General features: G+C 44.5%; 1 protein-coding gene across 12 annotated transcripts in view; it reads right to left on the bottom strand.

Annotated features, from left to right (window-relative positions):
- ZC3H18 (zinc finger CCCH-type containing 18) overlaps positions 1 to 16507 on the bottom strand; it is a 48965-nt gene that overhangs the window by 28865 nt on the left and 3593 nt on the right. For 7 of the 12 annotated variants that reach the window (XM_055726681.1, XM_055726684.1, XM_055726679.1 and 4 more), the window contains exons 3-8: positions 10574 to 11175; positions 6579 to 6663; positions 3643 to 3791; positions 3257 to 3349; positions 2500 to 2657; positions 849 to 881 (exon numbers count right to left, since the gene is read on the bottom strand). In XM_055726681.1, coding sequence (XP_055582656.1) covers positions 849 to 881; positions 2500 to 2657; positions 3257 to 3349; positions 3643 to 3791; positions 6579 to 6663; positions 10574 to 11161 — 1106 coding nt within the window. In that variant the 5' untranslated portion in view covers positions 11162 to 11175. The remainder of the gene's footprint in view (positions 1 to 848; positions 882 to 2499; positions 2658 to 3256; positions 3350 to 3642; positions 3792 to 6578; positions 6664 to 10573; positions 11176 to 16507) is intronic. The other 5 variants (XM_055726680.1, XM_055726682.1, XM_055726686.1 and 2 more) reach the window with 1 other exon arrangement.

Here is a 16507-nt window from a genome sequence, read left to right as displayed (position 1 = left end):
CCACCCTCCTTAAATCTGCAATGTTTCCTCCATTTGAGGATTTCTATTAACATTAGTTGATGGTTTTAATTCATACACTCAACAATATCCAATCCCTGCCAGCCACCTGGAGTGAAAATATCAGATCCACTGTAAAGATGGAGAGGTGGGTACAGGAAACAAGAAACTTCCAGGGCCACAGAGGAGTCAGTGGCAGAACTAAGATAATAAAGCAAATGCTCCCAAATTCCAGATTGTCCATAATGAGACTCTGACTTGCAAGTAAGAGGAGTAAAGGGCCCACTTCTGCATTTTAAGTAGTGCCAAATAATCTAAAAGAGGCAAGTGCTGCCCTTCAAGTCAAGTGGCTACCTGCATTTCTTTCAGTGCTTTTAAATGGTTTAAGATTTCTATTTTTGCTGAAACAGTAAGTCAAGGGAAAGAGTACCAGAGATTCTTGAATACAGATTCAGCAACAAACTTCTGATGCCAACCAGACAACAGTCTGGATTCAGTGACATCAGGTGTTCTAGGAGACACAAAAAATCAAGCTACACCAAAAAGGAAACTACTTTTTAACACACCCTCAAGTCCGAATCTCCCCATTCCCTTCCTGTAACATTTCTGGATTTTTGTTCATTTAAACAAGCATCACCGCTGTGCATTTAGGTAATTCAGTGCTTAAATCCTCAGACAAATAACTGGTACCACCCAAAAAATCAAATACATTCACTCAGTTAATAAACTGCCCACCACACCTGATAGGACAGTGGTCTGTGGCCTAGGAAGTTTTAAAGAAGTGCAATGGAGAAAGGAAAGGAAATATTTTCTTACAGTTGCAACAGTACTGGAATCAAAGACCTGCTTACCCATAGTTAATGTTTTCTTTGATGTCCACCTCCCTATAGTTTTTCAAAAAAGAAAAAGGGATTCATGAACTATTTAGACATCTTCATATGTCACAAGACAGTCCTGAAAGCATTTATTAACATCCCATCTGCACCACCAGTAGTTAGTTTGCTGCAAGGTGTCAACCTGTGCAATAAGGTGTGTGCGTGTGAGGAAAAAAAAAATAAAAATCACCATTTTCTAGAGTTTACAGCAGCAGCAGCTTCGTAACTTTTGCCTTTACACACAATGAAGATATTTTAATGCCAGTTTGCTTATACATAAAAGTGCTTGAATTTTCAGGAATTTAATTTTTTTTATTACTTCTGTTTAACACTGGCTACATGCAACACTTTTTTCTTGACTATATGAAAAACAAAGTCCTGTACCTAATGCAATTCCTGCATCAGTGAGAGTGGCATAAAACAACTAGAACGCTGATGCTAGTTTTCATATACAAGCGTAAATTAAAGGTACTGCATGGTCAACCCACAGAGCACTGGTGATATGTCCCAGGTGCAACTGAAAATCTCAGAGGAACAGAAGACCAAGATACAGACTTATTCCTACCCAGGAAAAAATTAATATGGGGCAACTGTTCTGTTTCAGGCTGCAGAACTGAGTACATAGCTTCTTTTTTAAAATGAGGAAAGGAATTGCACTCCAGAGCAAATCAGACTACTGAAAAAAGCTTAAGCTACTCCTTACTCCTTTTCAGAGTATTTTTTTGCAATTCATTTACTCTAAAATAAGATAGAACTAAGCCTTACAAACATGTTCTCTGTGTGAGTGGAAATATTGCTCCAATCTGTACATGTAGGAAGAACAGAGGATGTATGAGCAAGAACAAAACAGAGATTCACCTGTATTCCTGCAGAATACAAGCCTCTCAAAGTCTTTTTCCATTCCATTTCTTGGCTCAAGAACTACTAAGCAAGTTTCCCAGAGCTGACTGAATCACCCTCACACCTTCTCCAGCCATGACAGGAGTGTGTCTGAGGTCTCCCAACATTTTATGTGTTACCTCCTTAAAAAAACAAGCACCTGAACACTTAAGTTTGGTGTGTTTGTTTTGGCCTAGGCTATGCCCTGGCAGCTAACAGGTTTGCTTTCTGACCAGCATCTTAGTGAACAGTTTACCTGGGACTGATCAACATGTTTAAGACCAGCTGCTTTGCCAGGGTATTGGCACATAAAGACCTAGCTGCTCGAGACAGTACAACTGCGTCCCTGAAGCTCTTGGCTGTTGAGCACACTCCAATTCTGCAGCCCCAGCTTTAGCATTTTAAAACTCACATGGGTTGGAACAAGAAAAACAAGAGGAAAAACTGTCGGAAGAATGCACTGGTGTGAGGTAAGCAATGCCCAACTAACAGCGTCCTTGAGGGACCAGTATGCCAGTGACATTGAAGGCAGAAAGGTTTAAAGACAACTGTAAAGGAAGGTTGTGTTGAACCTGAGTGAGTGGAGGCGGCTCAGCTTTTAAACTGGTGTACCTACTGCTTCATGGAAGCTGTTTCCATTTTCTGAGGTGAGCATTCCTCCAGTCTGGAGGAACAAGTTAAGACTGCCATAATGCACTGCATTTCCCACCCATCTATTCCATGTAGCAAAACCAAGACTGCATCTTACGCTGGATCTCTGACATCTCTGGTGATGCGGTAATTCCAGTCACGGAAAAACTCGTTTTCTTTGTCAAATTCACGCTCGTCTTCTCCTATAGTCACAGTGAACCTCTTCTCCTCAAAGTCAGGCTCCTGCTCTTTTCTCATAGTTGCCTTTTTCAATACCTGCCATAAAAAAACATTGTAAAGGGAGAACATTTCTGAGGCACAGAGAAATTGCAGTAATAAAAATCCTTCACTTGGAAGTAACCTGCCCTTCATCTAAAGCACCCTTCTTCTGCCCAAGCCTCATGAAAGTGCAGGACACTGGACTCTCCTTGACACAGAAAGTGTAATTCACTACTCCATCAGCCTAGAACAGCAGCAGACAGGAAATAAAAGGTTTCACGCATGCTGACCCCATTTTCTGCAGTGATCAGACACATGGATCCTATATGTGCTAGAGAAACAGGTACTGAAGTAAGGGAGATTGGATCAGCTTAAAAAGTTTTGCTTTATGGAGGGCTTGATTTCAGGGCCACAAATTCCCCCTAGCTCATGTTAATATAAAAAAACCAAACCTGGATGTCAGCTCCTCTTGACTGTGTAACAACTGTGATATACAACAAGACACAGTTAATAGGTTAAAAGGCAAAAAGTAAGGCTCCTTAGAAAGGGCAAGACACCATGTGCCCCAAAAAGAGCAATTCTAACATCCTGCTCCCAATGAAAAAGGCTAGCAGATTCTGGAGACCATCAGCACAGTTCCTGAGGATGGCATTTACCTCTTTAGCGTGCCGGAGTCCTCTCTCCCAGGCACTTTCTGTTGGAGGGTCTGGAGGGGGTGGAGGTAAGATTTCATCAACGACTGGCCCTCCCTGTTAGAAAGGTGAGAAGGGGAAGGAGACAGATACTTGATGTCAGTTTTAAGTAGCAAACAGGTACTCCAGAGATGTATCAGCAGGACATAAACTGCGACACGTGGAAAATTACTCCCCTCTACTAACAACCTCAAGACCACCTTTTTAAAAAAAAAAAAAAATCACATATCCAGTTGATGTACTGAATTTTGCTAAAGTACTAGCTCAAAAAAAAATATCTTCACTTCTTCTAGAGCAGGAGACAAAAGCTACATGCAGAAGCCATAAAGTCACAGAAAAGCTATCCGTACCCAAGGGTTGGCTGGCATCAGTGGGTGAGGGCCTATAGGAGGAGCACCATTTGGGGAGAAGGGCTCAGGCTTGGAGATCAAGGAGTAGTTTCCTTTGTCATTGACGCCAGGGTGAATAAATCGACAGTTCATGCCCCAAGTACAGTGACCTGCAGAGATACAGTTCTGTTAGACCCCTGTATGCCTACAGCAAGCATTTATTCAGCCCTGCAACCATTTAAAAGCCATCAAGGAATAATGCTGTTCGAGACACATGACTTTTCTTCTCTACAACTTTGTTAAGATTTACCTGTTTCCATACATGTGGAAAGATGCTCCTGCCTCCCACCTTCCCAGAGAGAACAAATAGATCCCGTCACAGATGGATGAACGTACAAGAACCTTATTACAGAGGGGAGAAGGGAGGGATGGATGCATACACACCATTAAGCAACTGCAGTAATAAGCCTATGAGCTCTTCAAGTCTTACTAATGACAAACATTTCAAGTTAGGAACTTTACCTTTTACAGAAAACAATGAATGAATATAACCTGACAGCAAAGAAAACCTCACAGTGCATCCAAAATATACAGCACTCTGGTGAGGCATGAAGTACATTAAAGCTTTTCTCTCCAGCCAAATCCGCAGGCTTGCCAGCACAAAGCAGGAAAGACGACATCACTGTGGAGTGCGCAGCAGACAAATCTGAAGCTGCTCATTAGCTTCAGGTACCACCCCCAAAATAAATGGTAACATTCAGGGGTCTCTAACAGGATACAAAGCTAATTCTCAGCTTTAATTTAGCTTGCCTTAGAAACAAAATACCTTTTTTTTTTTTCTTTTCTCCTTCCAGCAATCCACTCAACATCAGGCAATATTTTGCAGATTTCCCAGCAGACAACTGCATCAAAGTTGTCACTAATTCTGTGCTAGCTCAGGCATTAGCGCACTGACTTTGGAGGCAAATGGGGAGTTAACACTGCTGTGGCCCAAGGAAGAATCCCTGATCTCAGCTGGCAGGGCAACATGTCAGAAATTCACATGGCACCTGCATCCCTGGAAATGCTCCTCATCAGTCCCAGATTAACCATGAGCCGGTGTTCTAAGTCAGAGGTAACACTGGATGCTTTTGTACTGTAAAAGCATAACACGAGCAGAAATCCCTTTGCACAGCAGCTCAGGGAGCGGCGCATCCTTTCTCGGTGCTTGAGCACGTGTAGGGGCTGCCAGACACCTACACAAACACTTACTATTCCTACTGAGGTGTCAAGGGGAACGATTGCCCTGACAATAAGGGGCTCTGCTACATACATCAAGGTGGCTACACATCAAGCTACTTCACTGGAAGGCTCTGCAAGCTCGTCACTCATGCTACTGGACAGCCACAGCCACGTGAGTGCTCCCCTTCGACACATCAAGGACAAAAATCTGAATGTCTCCAAGGTCGCACGTGAGCAGCACCTGATCTGCCTGGTGGCAATAAAGCCTTTAAGGGGTGAGCAGGGGTGAGTGTCATCGTTTATCTGAACCGACGCAAAATCAAAGAAAAACAACTGCGGCAGGAGATTCTGCAGTCTGAACTTTGACTCAAGCAAATACTTCCATGCTGCACGGAGGCGTATGTCACACTAAGGATTCAGGAACAAACACCTCTCCTTGCTGAGGAACTTCCCTGTTCCACCATCATCACCAACACATTCGTGTCTCAGCATAGGCAGAAAATTTGATACCGGAAGACATGCAGGAAGCCAAGTACGTGGTATCTGATGGTCACGTCTCCGGAAACCCCCTAAGCAGTTCCCTACGTTGCACATGCCACTGATGCAAGGAATAAAAGACTACACCCTGTTCTCCACCCTTCTTTTAATTTCAGATTTTCATAAATTCTTTCAAGGGCAATTGTAAATAAAACCAAGTAAATGAGCAAACATTAAATGAGATGAAGCTGAAGGAAGTGGAAGAGAGCTATAATCAGTTTAGATAAGAAAACTTTTAAAACCTACTCTCTATACTAAAAGAGCTGCAGGAGAGCCTAAAATAGCTGTTGTGCAGTTGCACAAACTTTGGGGAATTTCTATTAAGAGACAGCAAAAAACACGTTTTATGATTTCCTACCCCAATTTGTTCCAACTGAGGCTGACAATCCCAATCGTATTTCAGAAATGTGGTCTCTGATACAGTGCACAGCAATCTTCTGGCTTGAGGAAAAAGCTTCTATTTACATGAGGATTATTTTTTTTATTCCAGTTGACCATTTCCTCAGCCCAGTGGAAGTACCGGCCACTGGCACATCTCGCCCTGTCAGGTCCAACATCATCCCTCAAGCACGCCATCCTGCTGGGGTTTTGGGGTTGCTTGTGAAAACAGTTATACCTGAGTTGCCAAACCTGACACCACTACACAGGCAACACAGGTCAACAGATGCACTTGCAGGGGCTGCAGCAGCTCAGTGGATGTCAACATACTGTCACATCAGTATTTCTTACAAAGAAACTGCATTTCTAGCCCTATTTTCAATTTTAAAAATTCAGTGAATGAAGTTTAATAAGCGAGCAAGCAAGACGGATATAGGATTGCAAGAAACAACTAGATTTTGGCAAGGCGTGAGCTTGATAAGGACTAACAAGCATTTGCCATTTTTGGTTTCCACAAAATAACCTCTAACCAGTAGTTGATTGTTAAATCAGTCCAAGCAGTTTTATTTCATGCTGTTTAAAAAACACCAGCAAGTTTTCCTTTAGTTGCTTCCACTGGGCTCACCACACTTCGGGCAAAGCCATTTTTGCATATTGGCTCTATGTAAATTCAGCACCCGGCCACCAAGGAACAGAAAGGTAATACTGAGGACACCTGGGGCAGAGTTTATCATGTAGACAGCAGCTTAACGGGTACAAAGATCAAACGACAAAAATTACAGCATCTTTGGTTTTCTCCCACTGTTACAGCATGTCATTACCTTTCATGAAGAATCGGCAGGTGGGACGTGGCCTCACTTTTCTGTCACTGGGGTCTTTAACTTCTCCTTCTTCTAAGTCATCGTCCTGGAACAGATAGACAAGCTGACATTTCACGTGGTGCATTTTCTGCAGCGACCTGACATTTCACAATATGGTCAAATATCAGTCACTGAAAACACACCCTGGAGCAAAACACAAGAGAGAAACAATACAAAGTTACCATAAATACCCAACAGCATCTTCACAATGTGCTGCTACAAACAGGAAGATCATCAGCTTCAGTGTTTCAAAGGTGACTGCAAAACCTTCAGGTGTTACGGATGTCTTTATGCCACAGACCAAAGTTTCAGGCTGCATCATTTTACCTTATATACACTTAAAGGCTAAAAATCAACAGTACAGTGGATTAAGATCTCATACCTCAGTTGAATGAGGCTGGCTGTGCACTTAGCCAACATCACGTGCAAGGCAGCTAGAGGCAGCTTCATGCTCTTTCGAGGCGAATGAGCTAAATTGCATTACCTGTCCTTCCTGCAGGCTAACAGCAAGCACGCCGACAGCCACCGCGGCTCTGCTGGCGTGGGGTAATACTACAACCCTTCAGAGCCTTTAAACTGGACTGTCCCCTGCTCAGCATTCATGTCATCCCTGTTCAGCTCAAGCCAATTCCTTCTGCTCACTAATTCAAAATACACAGCGGTATTCCTGCATTAATGCAATAACCCAGCACAGACATGACTCTTCTATCTGTACAACAAGTTCTGAAGGATGACTGCTATTACAATAGCTAATCATAAAATGCTTTCCCACTATGCTGAGCAACAACCTCACATACAAGTTTTTCAGGAAAAAAGCCATATGTCTATTTCTTCCAGTCCTCTCTGGCAACAACTTGACACCTTTCCTTCCACTCCTCAGCTCCACACAGGAGTTGTGGATCGGCTCAAACAAAACTCTGCATCATCCCCAGGCACAGCAGCCCCAGGAAAAAAACCTGGGAGATGGAGGTTGCTTTAAAGATTAAGAACCACAGGGGATGAGCGTGAAATAAGTCATGAAACACCTCCAAAAGAAAGTTGTTGAAACTTTAAAGTATCAGTCTTTGCCTTTGTTCTCCAGGGCCTTCCTTCCAGCTTTATTAGGCTGCACCTGAAAAGTCAGAAGGAGCTAAAAGGAGGTGGTGATGCAGAAGGCAAAGGCAGCCACAACTAGAGAGCTGTCAGAGGCATCTGGCAAAGAAATCAGTTATTTATCCTAAAAGGCAGCCTGGCCTTCTGTACTATGTCTGGCTGAGCCCCAAAGCAGCCCATGTAGCGCTGTGCTTGTACTGGTAGCTCCAAAGGTGGTGATAACACACCCGTGTTTTGGCTGCTGCTGAGCTTGCACGTCAAGGTTGGCTCTCCAACCTCCCCCTCACCAGCAGGCTGGGGATGGGCAAGGTTTGGGAAGGGGCACAGCCAGGACAGCTGACCCAAACTGACCAAAGGCATATTCCATACCATACAATGTCTGCTCAGATATAAAAGCTAAAAGAAAGAAGGAAGGGGTGGGGTGGGGGTGGGGAGGGGGGAGGCATTTGTTATTTATGACATTTATCTTCCGGAACAACTGCTACGCATACCGAAGCCCTGCTTCCCGGGAAGTGGTCAAACATTGTCTGCTGATGGGAAGTAGAGAAAAACCCATCTTTTGTTTTCCTTCACTGCTGCACATGTGGCCTTTGCTACTACTTCATTAAACTGCCTTTACCTTGACCCCCCTTTTTTCCCCCCTATCTTATTTTCTCCACACACACCCCCCCCCCTACTCTGCTGAGGAGGGGAGTGATCGAGCAGCTTGGTGGGCATCTGGCATCCAGCCAAGGTCAACCCACCACACCTTCCCTCCGTCTGCCTCCATTTCACCGTCACAGAGGTTTTCAGCATATGAAACATCTGAAGAGGGAGCATCTGCTGGAGGCCTTCCCTCTGCATGGTGATCGCAGCAACCCTGTGGCAGCCACAGCAGCTGTCTACACAGAAAAGATTAGGAAAGTTATGTACCCTGATCAATTCAGCAGCTGGAAAGGAGGAAAAAACCATCGCTTGACTGTTGACAAACAAAGGATCTACAGAGAGATGGGTTAACAGCTTCTGCTGCATTCCTGTGAGGGCAATGCAAAGAGAGCTCTCCTGAACGAGAACGGATTTAGAAGACTACATATATATTCAAATTAAAATTTGCATTAATATTCCCCTCCCTCCAAGACAGAAGTCTGAAAGCAGAATAAAATGCAGAGATTTAACAGTTTCCCCCAAAGCTGGGGATGGCATTCAATGACGCGTGAATGGTATAACCAGCTCAACTCCGCTTCTTTCAAAAGAACTGTGTGAAGTCTTTGCAAATGCTGTACTTGAACAAAAGGGAAAGTATTTATTTCTGTGAGGTCTCCTTGGAATCAGGCAGCTGGGAACCCTGTTATGAGTTAATGTATGAAAACCAGAGTACAGATTCATCTTGTGCTTTGTAAGGAGAGCACTCCCAAGAATGCCTTAGACTCTAAAGGAAAGCATTCATATTTTAATCAAGAAGCAGGCATGAAGTCAGGACTCCAGGAATTTTTCCCCCCCCCGCCTGGACTCTCCTGCAACACGCTAAATTCCTTCTAACTGAATCAGAAATAGACAAAACTTTTGGAAGACTGTGTTTAACAAAATCACCTGCCAGAATGGGCATGATAAAGAAAAATTACATCACCTTTTTTAAGCAACAGAACTTGTCAAAACACCATCAGAGCAAGAAATACACCATATATGACTCCTGAATAAAAAGGGAGGATGGTGTCTCCAGTGAGGCTCCGCCAGCCTCCCAAGCATGTCGCCAGGTCAGCTACACAGCAACGGGGACTGGAAAGCAACACCATCTCCCAGGTCCAAGCCCTCCCTTCCTTAACCGAGAAGCCCCACCAGTGACCCCATCCACAGGCCATTGCTTCCTTGCCTGGTCACCAGGACATTCTCACAACACTGCCCCAACCTAGTCTAGCCGTGCAGGAGCACTTTGGGCACCAACAGCCAGGAGCAGAGCCAGCTGAGAGCTGTGGTCCAGCAACTTCTCTTTGCACTGCTTTTTGCACTCCCACTATTCAGATTCAAGTAAGGTGTCCACCAGACCAGGAACAGGAGGGTTCCTACCCCTAGAATCGCTTTGCCCTGTCTTCTGCCTGCAAGAGGAAAACTAGTTGTATTAAATACAACTGCTGCACTGCAGTGCTTCCTATCTGAAGGCAAACATGAATAAAGAGTGCTATTTGCCCTAATCACGAACGCAATTAAACCCAGTTTTCAACTTTTCTAAATAGCTGCACTTCTCCTGACCTGTGAAACAGTAGCTACTGGGACTGTGCATTCTTGAACACATCACCCAAACCATGCACAGAGGTTGCCTGGTTAGAAAACCAAGCTTCCAGAAAGCCCAGCACCTTTCATTCCTCTTCCATGCACCCAGATGCTGCTAGAGCCCACCAAATAGCTCAGGGCCACAGGCTTCCTGCACACAGCTGATGCCTCAAGCATGGCAGCCACTCCACAGCACCAGCCTCTCAACCTGAGCTGATGAGACAGCTTATGAACACCTAATCCATGGCTAAGTAATTTGCTGTCGGCATCATTCAAAAGTCCTCTGGAGAGCTGAGGCAGAATAGTTTCTTAAAGCACTGGAACCCCTCCATATTCAATGGGAGCAAAGCTTATTTGTGACAGCTTTGACAATATTCAGCACAAAGCTTTTCTACAGTATGTGGTGCTGAATGTCCCAGCCACTGAGTTTAGGACTTGGTACATAGTATGGTCTTACCTCCAAAGAAAGTGTTGTTTGCACACTAGTGACACAACTAACAGATATTCATGTCAAAGAAGAAGGAAAGCATGGCGGCTTAAGAGCCAAACAGTTCTGAAACACAAAGACAGGTCTCTCCCTGCAGGGCTCTGCCCACCTCAGACCAGCTCCTACTTACATCAATTTCTCCATCGTCAATTTCTCCATCATCTTCTTCTTTCTTCTTCTCCTTGAGGGGATCCTGGCCATCCTTTTCATCATCACTTTTGCTGCTGGATTTTTTCTCATCTTCAGGGGCATCATCTCCTTTCTCCTCTTCTTCATCATCCTCACCAGCAGCTTTCTCACCATCCTCCTCTGCAGCAGCAGCACTTGGTTCCTCAGGAACTTCCTCATCATAGTCCAACTCGTGCTCATCTAGTTCACGGGTGACAGAGGATGCTTCATCACCTAGGTCATTTGTCCGGTCTTCCTCCTCTCCTTTGCCAGGTGGAGGGCTCTTCAGCTCCCCAGTCTGCTCGTTGTTGTCAGACTCCTGAGACTTAGTTTCACTTAAGTGGTCTTCTTCATCCGAGTGGTTCTCCTCTTCACCATGACCCAGTCCCCTGGCTGCATCCTCCTCCTCTCCCAGGACGCTGCCTTGTCCACCCTCTCCATCAAGTCCCCGTTCTGAACAGCTCTCCTTCAGGACTTCATCATCAGAAAGCTGCTGGTCCTCTTCATCAGGAGAGCAGGGGTTTCGCTCAGGGCTGTCGGAAACATCCATCAGTACCCAATAGTCTGCAGAGGGTAGAAAACAACACTTGTTAGGGGGAACAAGGTGCGAAATCAAGAAAGGCTCACCCTGAAGAATTTGTATTCTTTTATTTTACCCCCTAAAGAAGAAAAGGTTGCTTGAACTCATGAACATGATTTATTATAGTACCTTCAAGACAGAAATACAGGGTTTAAACTGCATAAAGAACTGATTCCAGCATTATCCCAGACTAGAGTGTACTACCCTTCACATACAGCAACGGAGCTCAAGGCTGAAATTTCATCTACCAGCTCTAATAGGCGAGGCTGCACAAACACTCCCACCAAATCACCATCAGAGATCCCCAGGCAGCCCTCACCCCAGGCACAACGGGCAGTGGTGTTTCCTCTGTGAACAAGCAAGTAAGCTTCAGAACACAGGGCCAGACTGTCAGGTGTATTTTGTAACTATAAGCGCACGACACCACAGATTGCACAGACTCCAGAAGAGGCACAGAAGCACAACTTATGGTGATGCTGGAAAAACAGCCTATATCTTTACAGGGGTTTTTACACTGCACCCGGGATAGACATGAAAGCAAGGGCAGTATGCATTCATGAAAACTCTCGGATTTTTAATCAGGTTTGATTTAGACAGTGCATGTACTGCCATCTAATTTCCACTTGCTTTATACAGTAAAGATTCAAAATTCCTTCAAAGAAGCAGATCAACTTCATAACTGTCTGCATCGTGCAATTTTGCTAGAAGCTCAGTATGAACATGTGCTTGACATGAATATGTTAAAAATGAGACGTCTGCTTTAGAATAAGCATAATAAATGCAACAGAAAGGGAAAAGATGTAAAGTAGGAAAAAACCCCAACCCATACATCTATTTATTTTACTCCAGAAAACAAAAGACAAATTATAGAAGAACCGTCTGACCCAAGGAACCGGTTGAGCTGTCTCTTACTAGGAAGATTACTGGTTCACATCTAGACAAAAGCTCTTGGTGATTAAAAACTCTCACCCTTCAGCTGTGGTCTCCTGCTGCAGCATGTCCCTACCACTATAAACAACGACAGCAACTCTTTCCTTGCCACGTCCCCCTCCCAGCAGTAACCAACAGTGCTTGGCTGCCCCAGAAGTGCCCAAGCTGAGAAAGATGTCTTGACAGGTTTTCCAGCACCGAGGCGGCCAATGCTCGGATAAAAGCACCCACCGAAGTCCTCTGGTTGTACCAGTGGAACAGTTCAACAGAGGCACTGGCTCCTCTCAAGGCAGCACCTTTCCAGGGGACTGAATTAACCGTCTCAGTACGAGTCATCTCCTCCAAACCCAAAGGCCTGTACTAAGCAAGCCTGGGCAGCCGTCAGACAGAAATGAAAAGGTAAAGACAAACCCAAGGCTTACAGAAGCATATTTAGGGCTAAAGAAAAGCTGTGGAGTCACAAATCAACAGGACTTCATCTTAATACGTATCATGTTTTACTTCAGCTGCTCCTAGCTACAACCTCCCTGCAAAGCACATTTACTGCTGGTGCAACAAAAATGTGGCATCAATTACCAGATTTTTACCTGTTATTTTTAAGACCCTTGGAGCAGAAATGCTAAAAATACAAGAGTCTGGTAGCTCCTTTAAACACATGCAGCAATCCTTTGCTAAATAAAAGTTATTAACGCTAGGCAGCTCTCTGCTACTTAACCTTTTCCTGACCCACCCTGTGACTCTGCTATGCTCCTCTGACTGGTTCTGCACAGTAAAGGTGGTTATTTACCATCAAAGAGCAAGAACAGACAGGCAGAAGGCACACCAAGCCACAGCATCCAAACAGAATGCCACGTGCTGTAAACACGACCAAAGCAAATTCAAGCCTTCACAGCATCTGAAACCCAAACCATCTTGGTAATGACAGAATTGGGAATCTCAGTGCTGAAACACAGCAGGAGGGTAAGCGCAGGGAACATGGAGCATCTCTTCTGTATGCTAAGAGCCCACGCCTGGAAATCACGAAGGCATGACAACTTTGTTATCCGTGCTACTCGTCTGCTTCTTCATAAACTTGCAAAGACCAGGGCTGTTGTATTTATGTCTTGTACACTGCCAGATGCACTGTCATCACTGAGATAATAACTCTTGCCTTCACCCTAGTGAAGACGTTAACTGGTATTTCCAGTAAACTCTCAAGATGAAAGTCACATTTGAGAAAATGCTGCTTGTTATACTATGGGAGGTCTACAGAGAAGAAGCTTTAAAAAAAAAAGAAAAAAGAAAACCACTCCCAGAAGCAGTATGCATCTACGCATTCATACCTAACAACTATGCTCTACTTCAAGTCTTCAAAGCCCCACACAGGTATTAGCTAACTGATATACATGAGGATGACCTAAACATTCAACAGGACCCTGAGCAGCAGCAGAGTCACATTTTGAGCTTCCTACCAGCTACTCTGTTTTCTCTGCACATTTGAAGAAGTTGTCTCTTGCTCATAACCAAAGTTTTGATTTTTACTGAAAAGTTAAAATCCCAATTAAAAGACAGGAATTGCCTCCTGGAGATAGCAGCTTTGGGCAGTTAAACAGGATGTAATCCAGAATTATATTCTTACTGAGTATATAAAGGTTGATGCTCAGTTCAGAAATGCTTGCACAAATTGTTACTGGCTTTAACAGCAAGTTTATGACGGTGATTTCAATTGTTTAAGAGCCTGAGAAGTTACACTTTGTGTGCATGTAGAACAACTTAGCGTATTACATCTGAAAGGTCAGCCTTACCAGGCCAGTAGAAATATAAAAGCTGTCAAGGGCAGATGTATTCAGGAAATTTGTTTTCTCATTTGCAAATAAGCAGCACCAAAGAAAAAAGCATCTAAGTGAACCAAATGCCCTTCTGCATTCGACATCGAGACCTTTAGAGGCATGGGGGAAAACAAATATGAACGCATTCTCACCACCACCTAAGGTGGTAAGTATAAATCATTCACCTCCACCAGCAACTATTAAAGCTATTTTAAAAACCCAGGCATCCATCAGTCACAATAATTTCCTATTAATCAGAAACGATAAGAAACAGAATAAATGACAGCCCAATTGAAAAGGGTTCACAAAATCCAGGCGGCCCAGTTTTGGTGTGTACTCCCTGGATTCAGGTAACAGCAAATTTCCCCTCAGCAACAGGCCTTCCATCCTCCCCGTGCCTCTATCTGCGCAGGCAGTGAGGCAACGCACAGGAGGCACTTACAGTTCCTCCACCACCTCTTATGCCAAATTATTGCAGTGAGAGCCACAGTCCAGCCAGTCTCCAAGGGCTGTTGCTCCAAGTTCACTAGCAGGCAAGAAAAGACACCCCAAAACCAATGAACTGGATTTTTGCTTCAATCTCACCTACAACTGCATGGAAACACCCCAAAGGAAACCCACGATATGCAAGGGTAAAATCAGAAGCAGGAAAAAATAGGGAAATGGAAATTAAAAGAAAACTGCCAGACTAGTGATGGAACAGGACTAGACAGCAGTTCTGCCACATGATGGCAAGATGCTGCTCTAGCAGCCATCCAAAAGTTAGGCTTCCTTCCACTAACTCGCTGCCACAGCAACTCCTCCTGCAATGGGGGAGATAACAGACCAAAAAATACCCCCAAACCAACCTTTTTCCAGCCATTCCTTAGCTCTGTTCAGGCCCAAGGCTCTGAGCCCAGGAGGAGAGCGAGGGAAGAAGGTACAGTATTCCAACAAGCAGCTTTATGGCAACAGCAACGTTACAGAAGTGTGATCCAACATGGGAGAATGCCTTATCACTGAGCAAGTCTGTATTACTTGTAGTCACTCATTTGCAGAAAAAAAAAGAAATATAAAACATTATGACAGGCAAGAGTACCATAGTAAGAGTTTTGTGAAGTGCCAGAGTACTTCACTTGCTCTAGCCACCCAAGTTTCCTTTCAAGCTCCAATGGATTTACTCTTTGCGTGGTGGCAAGTTTAACTCCAGTTTAAAATGCGTGTCCCAAGCTCTGTTTCAGAGTAATCTGCAAATCACAGTTTATCCCAAATCTCTGGAACCCTGCAAGGTTAACTTCTAACTTACAGACAAGACTGTCTGACTTCTAGCTCAGGACGATGGAGCAAGAACCAGGTATTATAATGATACTTCTCACTTAGCAGTGTTTTATCTTCAGAGGTATCTTTAAAATTACAGGCAGTTTAGGCAAAGCTGCCTTTGGCCAAAGCTCCGCAACCTCTTCTATTACAAGACTGACTTATTTGCTCAAAGCATGTCCAATTTTTCCACATGTCTGAAACAGAATAGTTCAGGACAGGTCACCAAGTGTTTCAGACAAGGCTCACAAAACCCTCACTTTGCCAGGCTAAACAAGTTGGTACAGCCTTTCCATTGAGGCGCCTTGGTGCAAACGCAATAGTAGGGCACACTTTCAGCCAAAAGCATGTCATTTACTGTCCCTAGAATCTCTTATGGGTGCCTCCTTGAGTTGAAAGCCCCTTAAAAGCAGCTCAGATGTTCTCACTGAAAAAAATTGAGGATTTGGCAGCTAAACTTTCCAGCCATTGCACCCACAGTACGCACATGCCACCCTCCCAGGTGTGAGCCAGATGGCACTCGCTGACCCCACAGACAGCAGTCAGGTCAAGCAAGACTTTCCCTCCAGTTGCTCCTTCTGGATTCTCCTGCCTCCAGCCTGCCCCTGTTGGCTTGCAGCGTCCCTGCTAGTGCTGTGAGGCAGCAGTATTAGAGACAGACTACCAAAAATAGAAAGTGAAGAAATTTCCTCAACAAGAGACCTGGGGCTTTACCATCTTGTTTTCAGTATCAATGCCTCTGCATCATGCTCAGCATGCTCAGCTCACCAAGCGGAACTCCACTACACCCAGCTACAACAGAGAACACCTGGTTTTTGCAAACCTAAGTTCAGCCCTTTGGTCACCAGGTATCTAGACATGACAGAAAGCACTCCGAAGAAACATGCCTAGCATCACCTAGATCCTGGATGAAAAAGGCTACAGCAGCCTGGTGTCCTTAGGGGACATTAGGCTGCAATGATCTGCAGCTTTTCTTGGCACAAACGTGTTTTCTCTCCCTGCAGCCCCTCACCTCTCTCCCTGCACGTGCACAGGCTGCTGGAAGAGGCACAGCCAGCATGCTCACTCAGCACACAGCCCTGACTGGCCTCCAAGGCAGCTGCTTCACACACACAGTCAGGTCTGGCAGAAAAGAGCAGCTTTTAGTTACACAATACATAATCAACAGGAGGCAGAGCTGAAGTTTCACGGACTGAACTCTGGAATTTATCAAATTAGGGAATGAAGGATTAACTACTCCTTAATTTGTCAGTGTTTCATGGCTTGCATACAGTGGAACAGA

The sequence above is a fragment of the Falco cherrug genome, chromosome 14 (genome assembly GCF_023634085.1).
Source record: "Falco cherrug isolate bFalChe1 chromosome 14, bFalChe1.pri, whole genome shotgun sequence".
In the NCBI taxonomy this organism is placed as follows: Eukaryota; Metazoa; Chordata; class Aves; order Falconiformes; family Falconidae; genus Falco; species Falco cherrug.
Note: the sequence above shows the minus strand (reverse complement) of the source record. Positions and strands in the feature narration are given on the sequence as shown.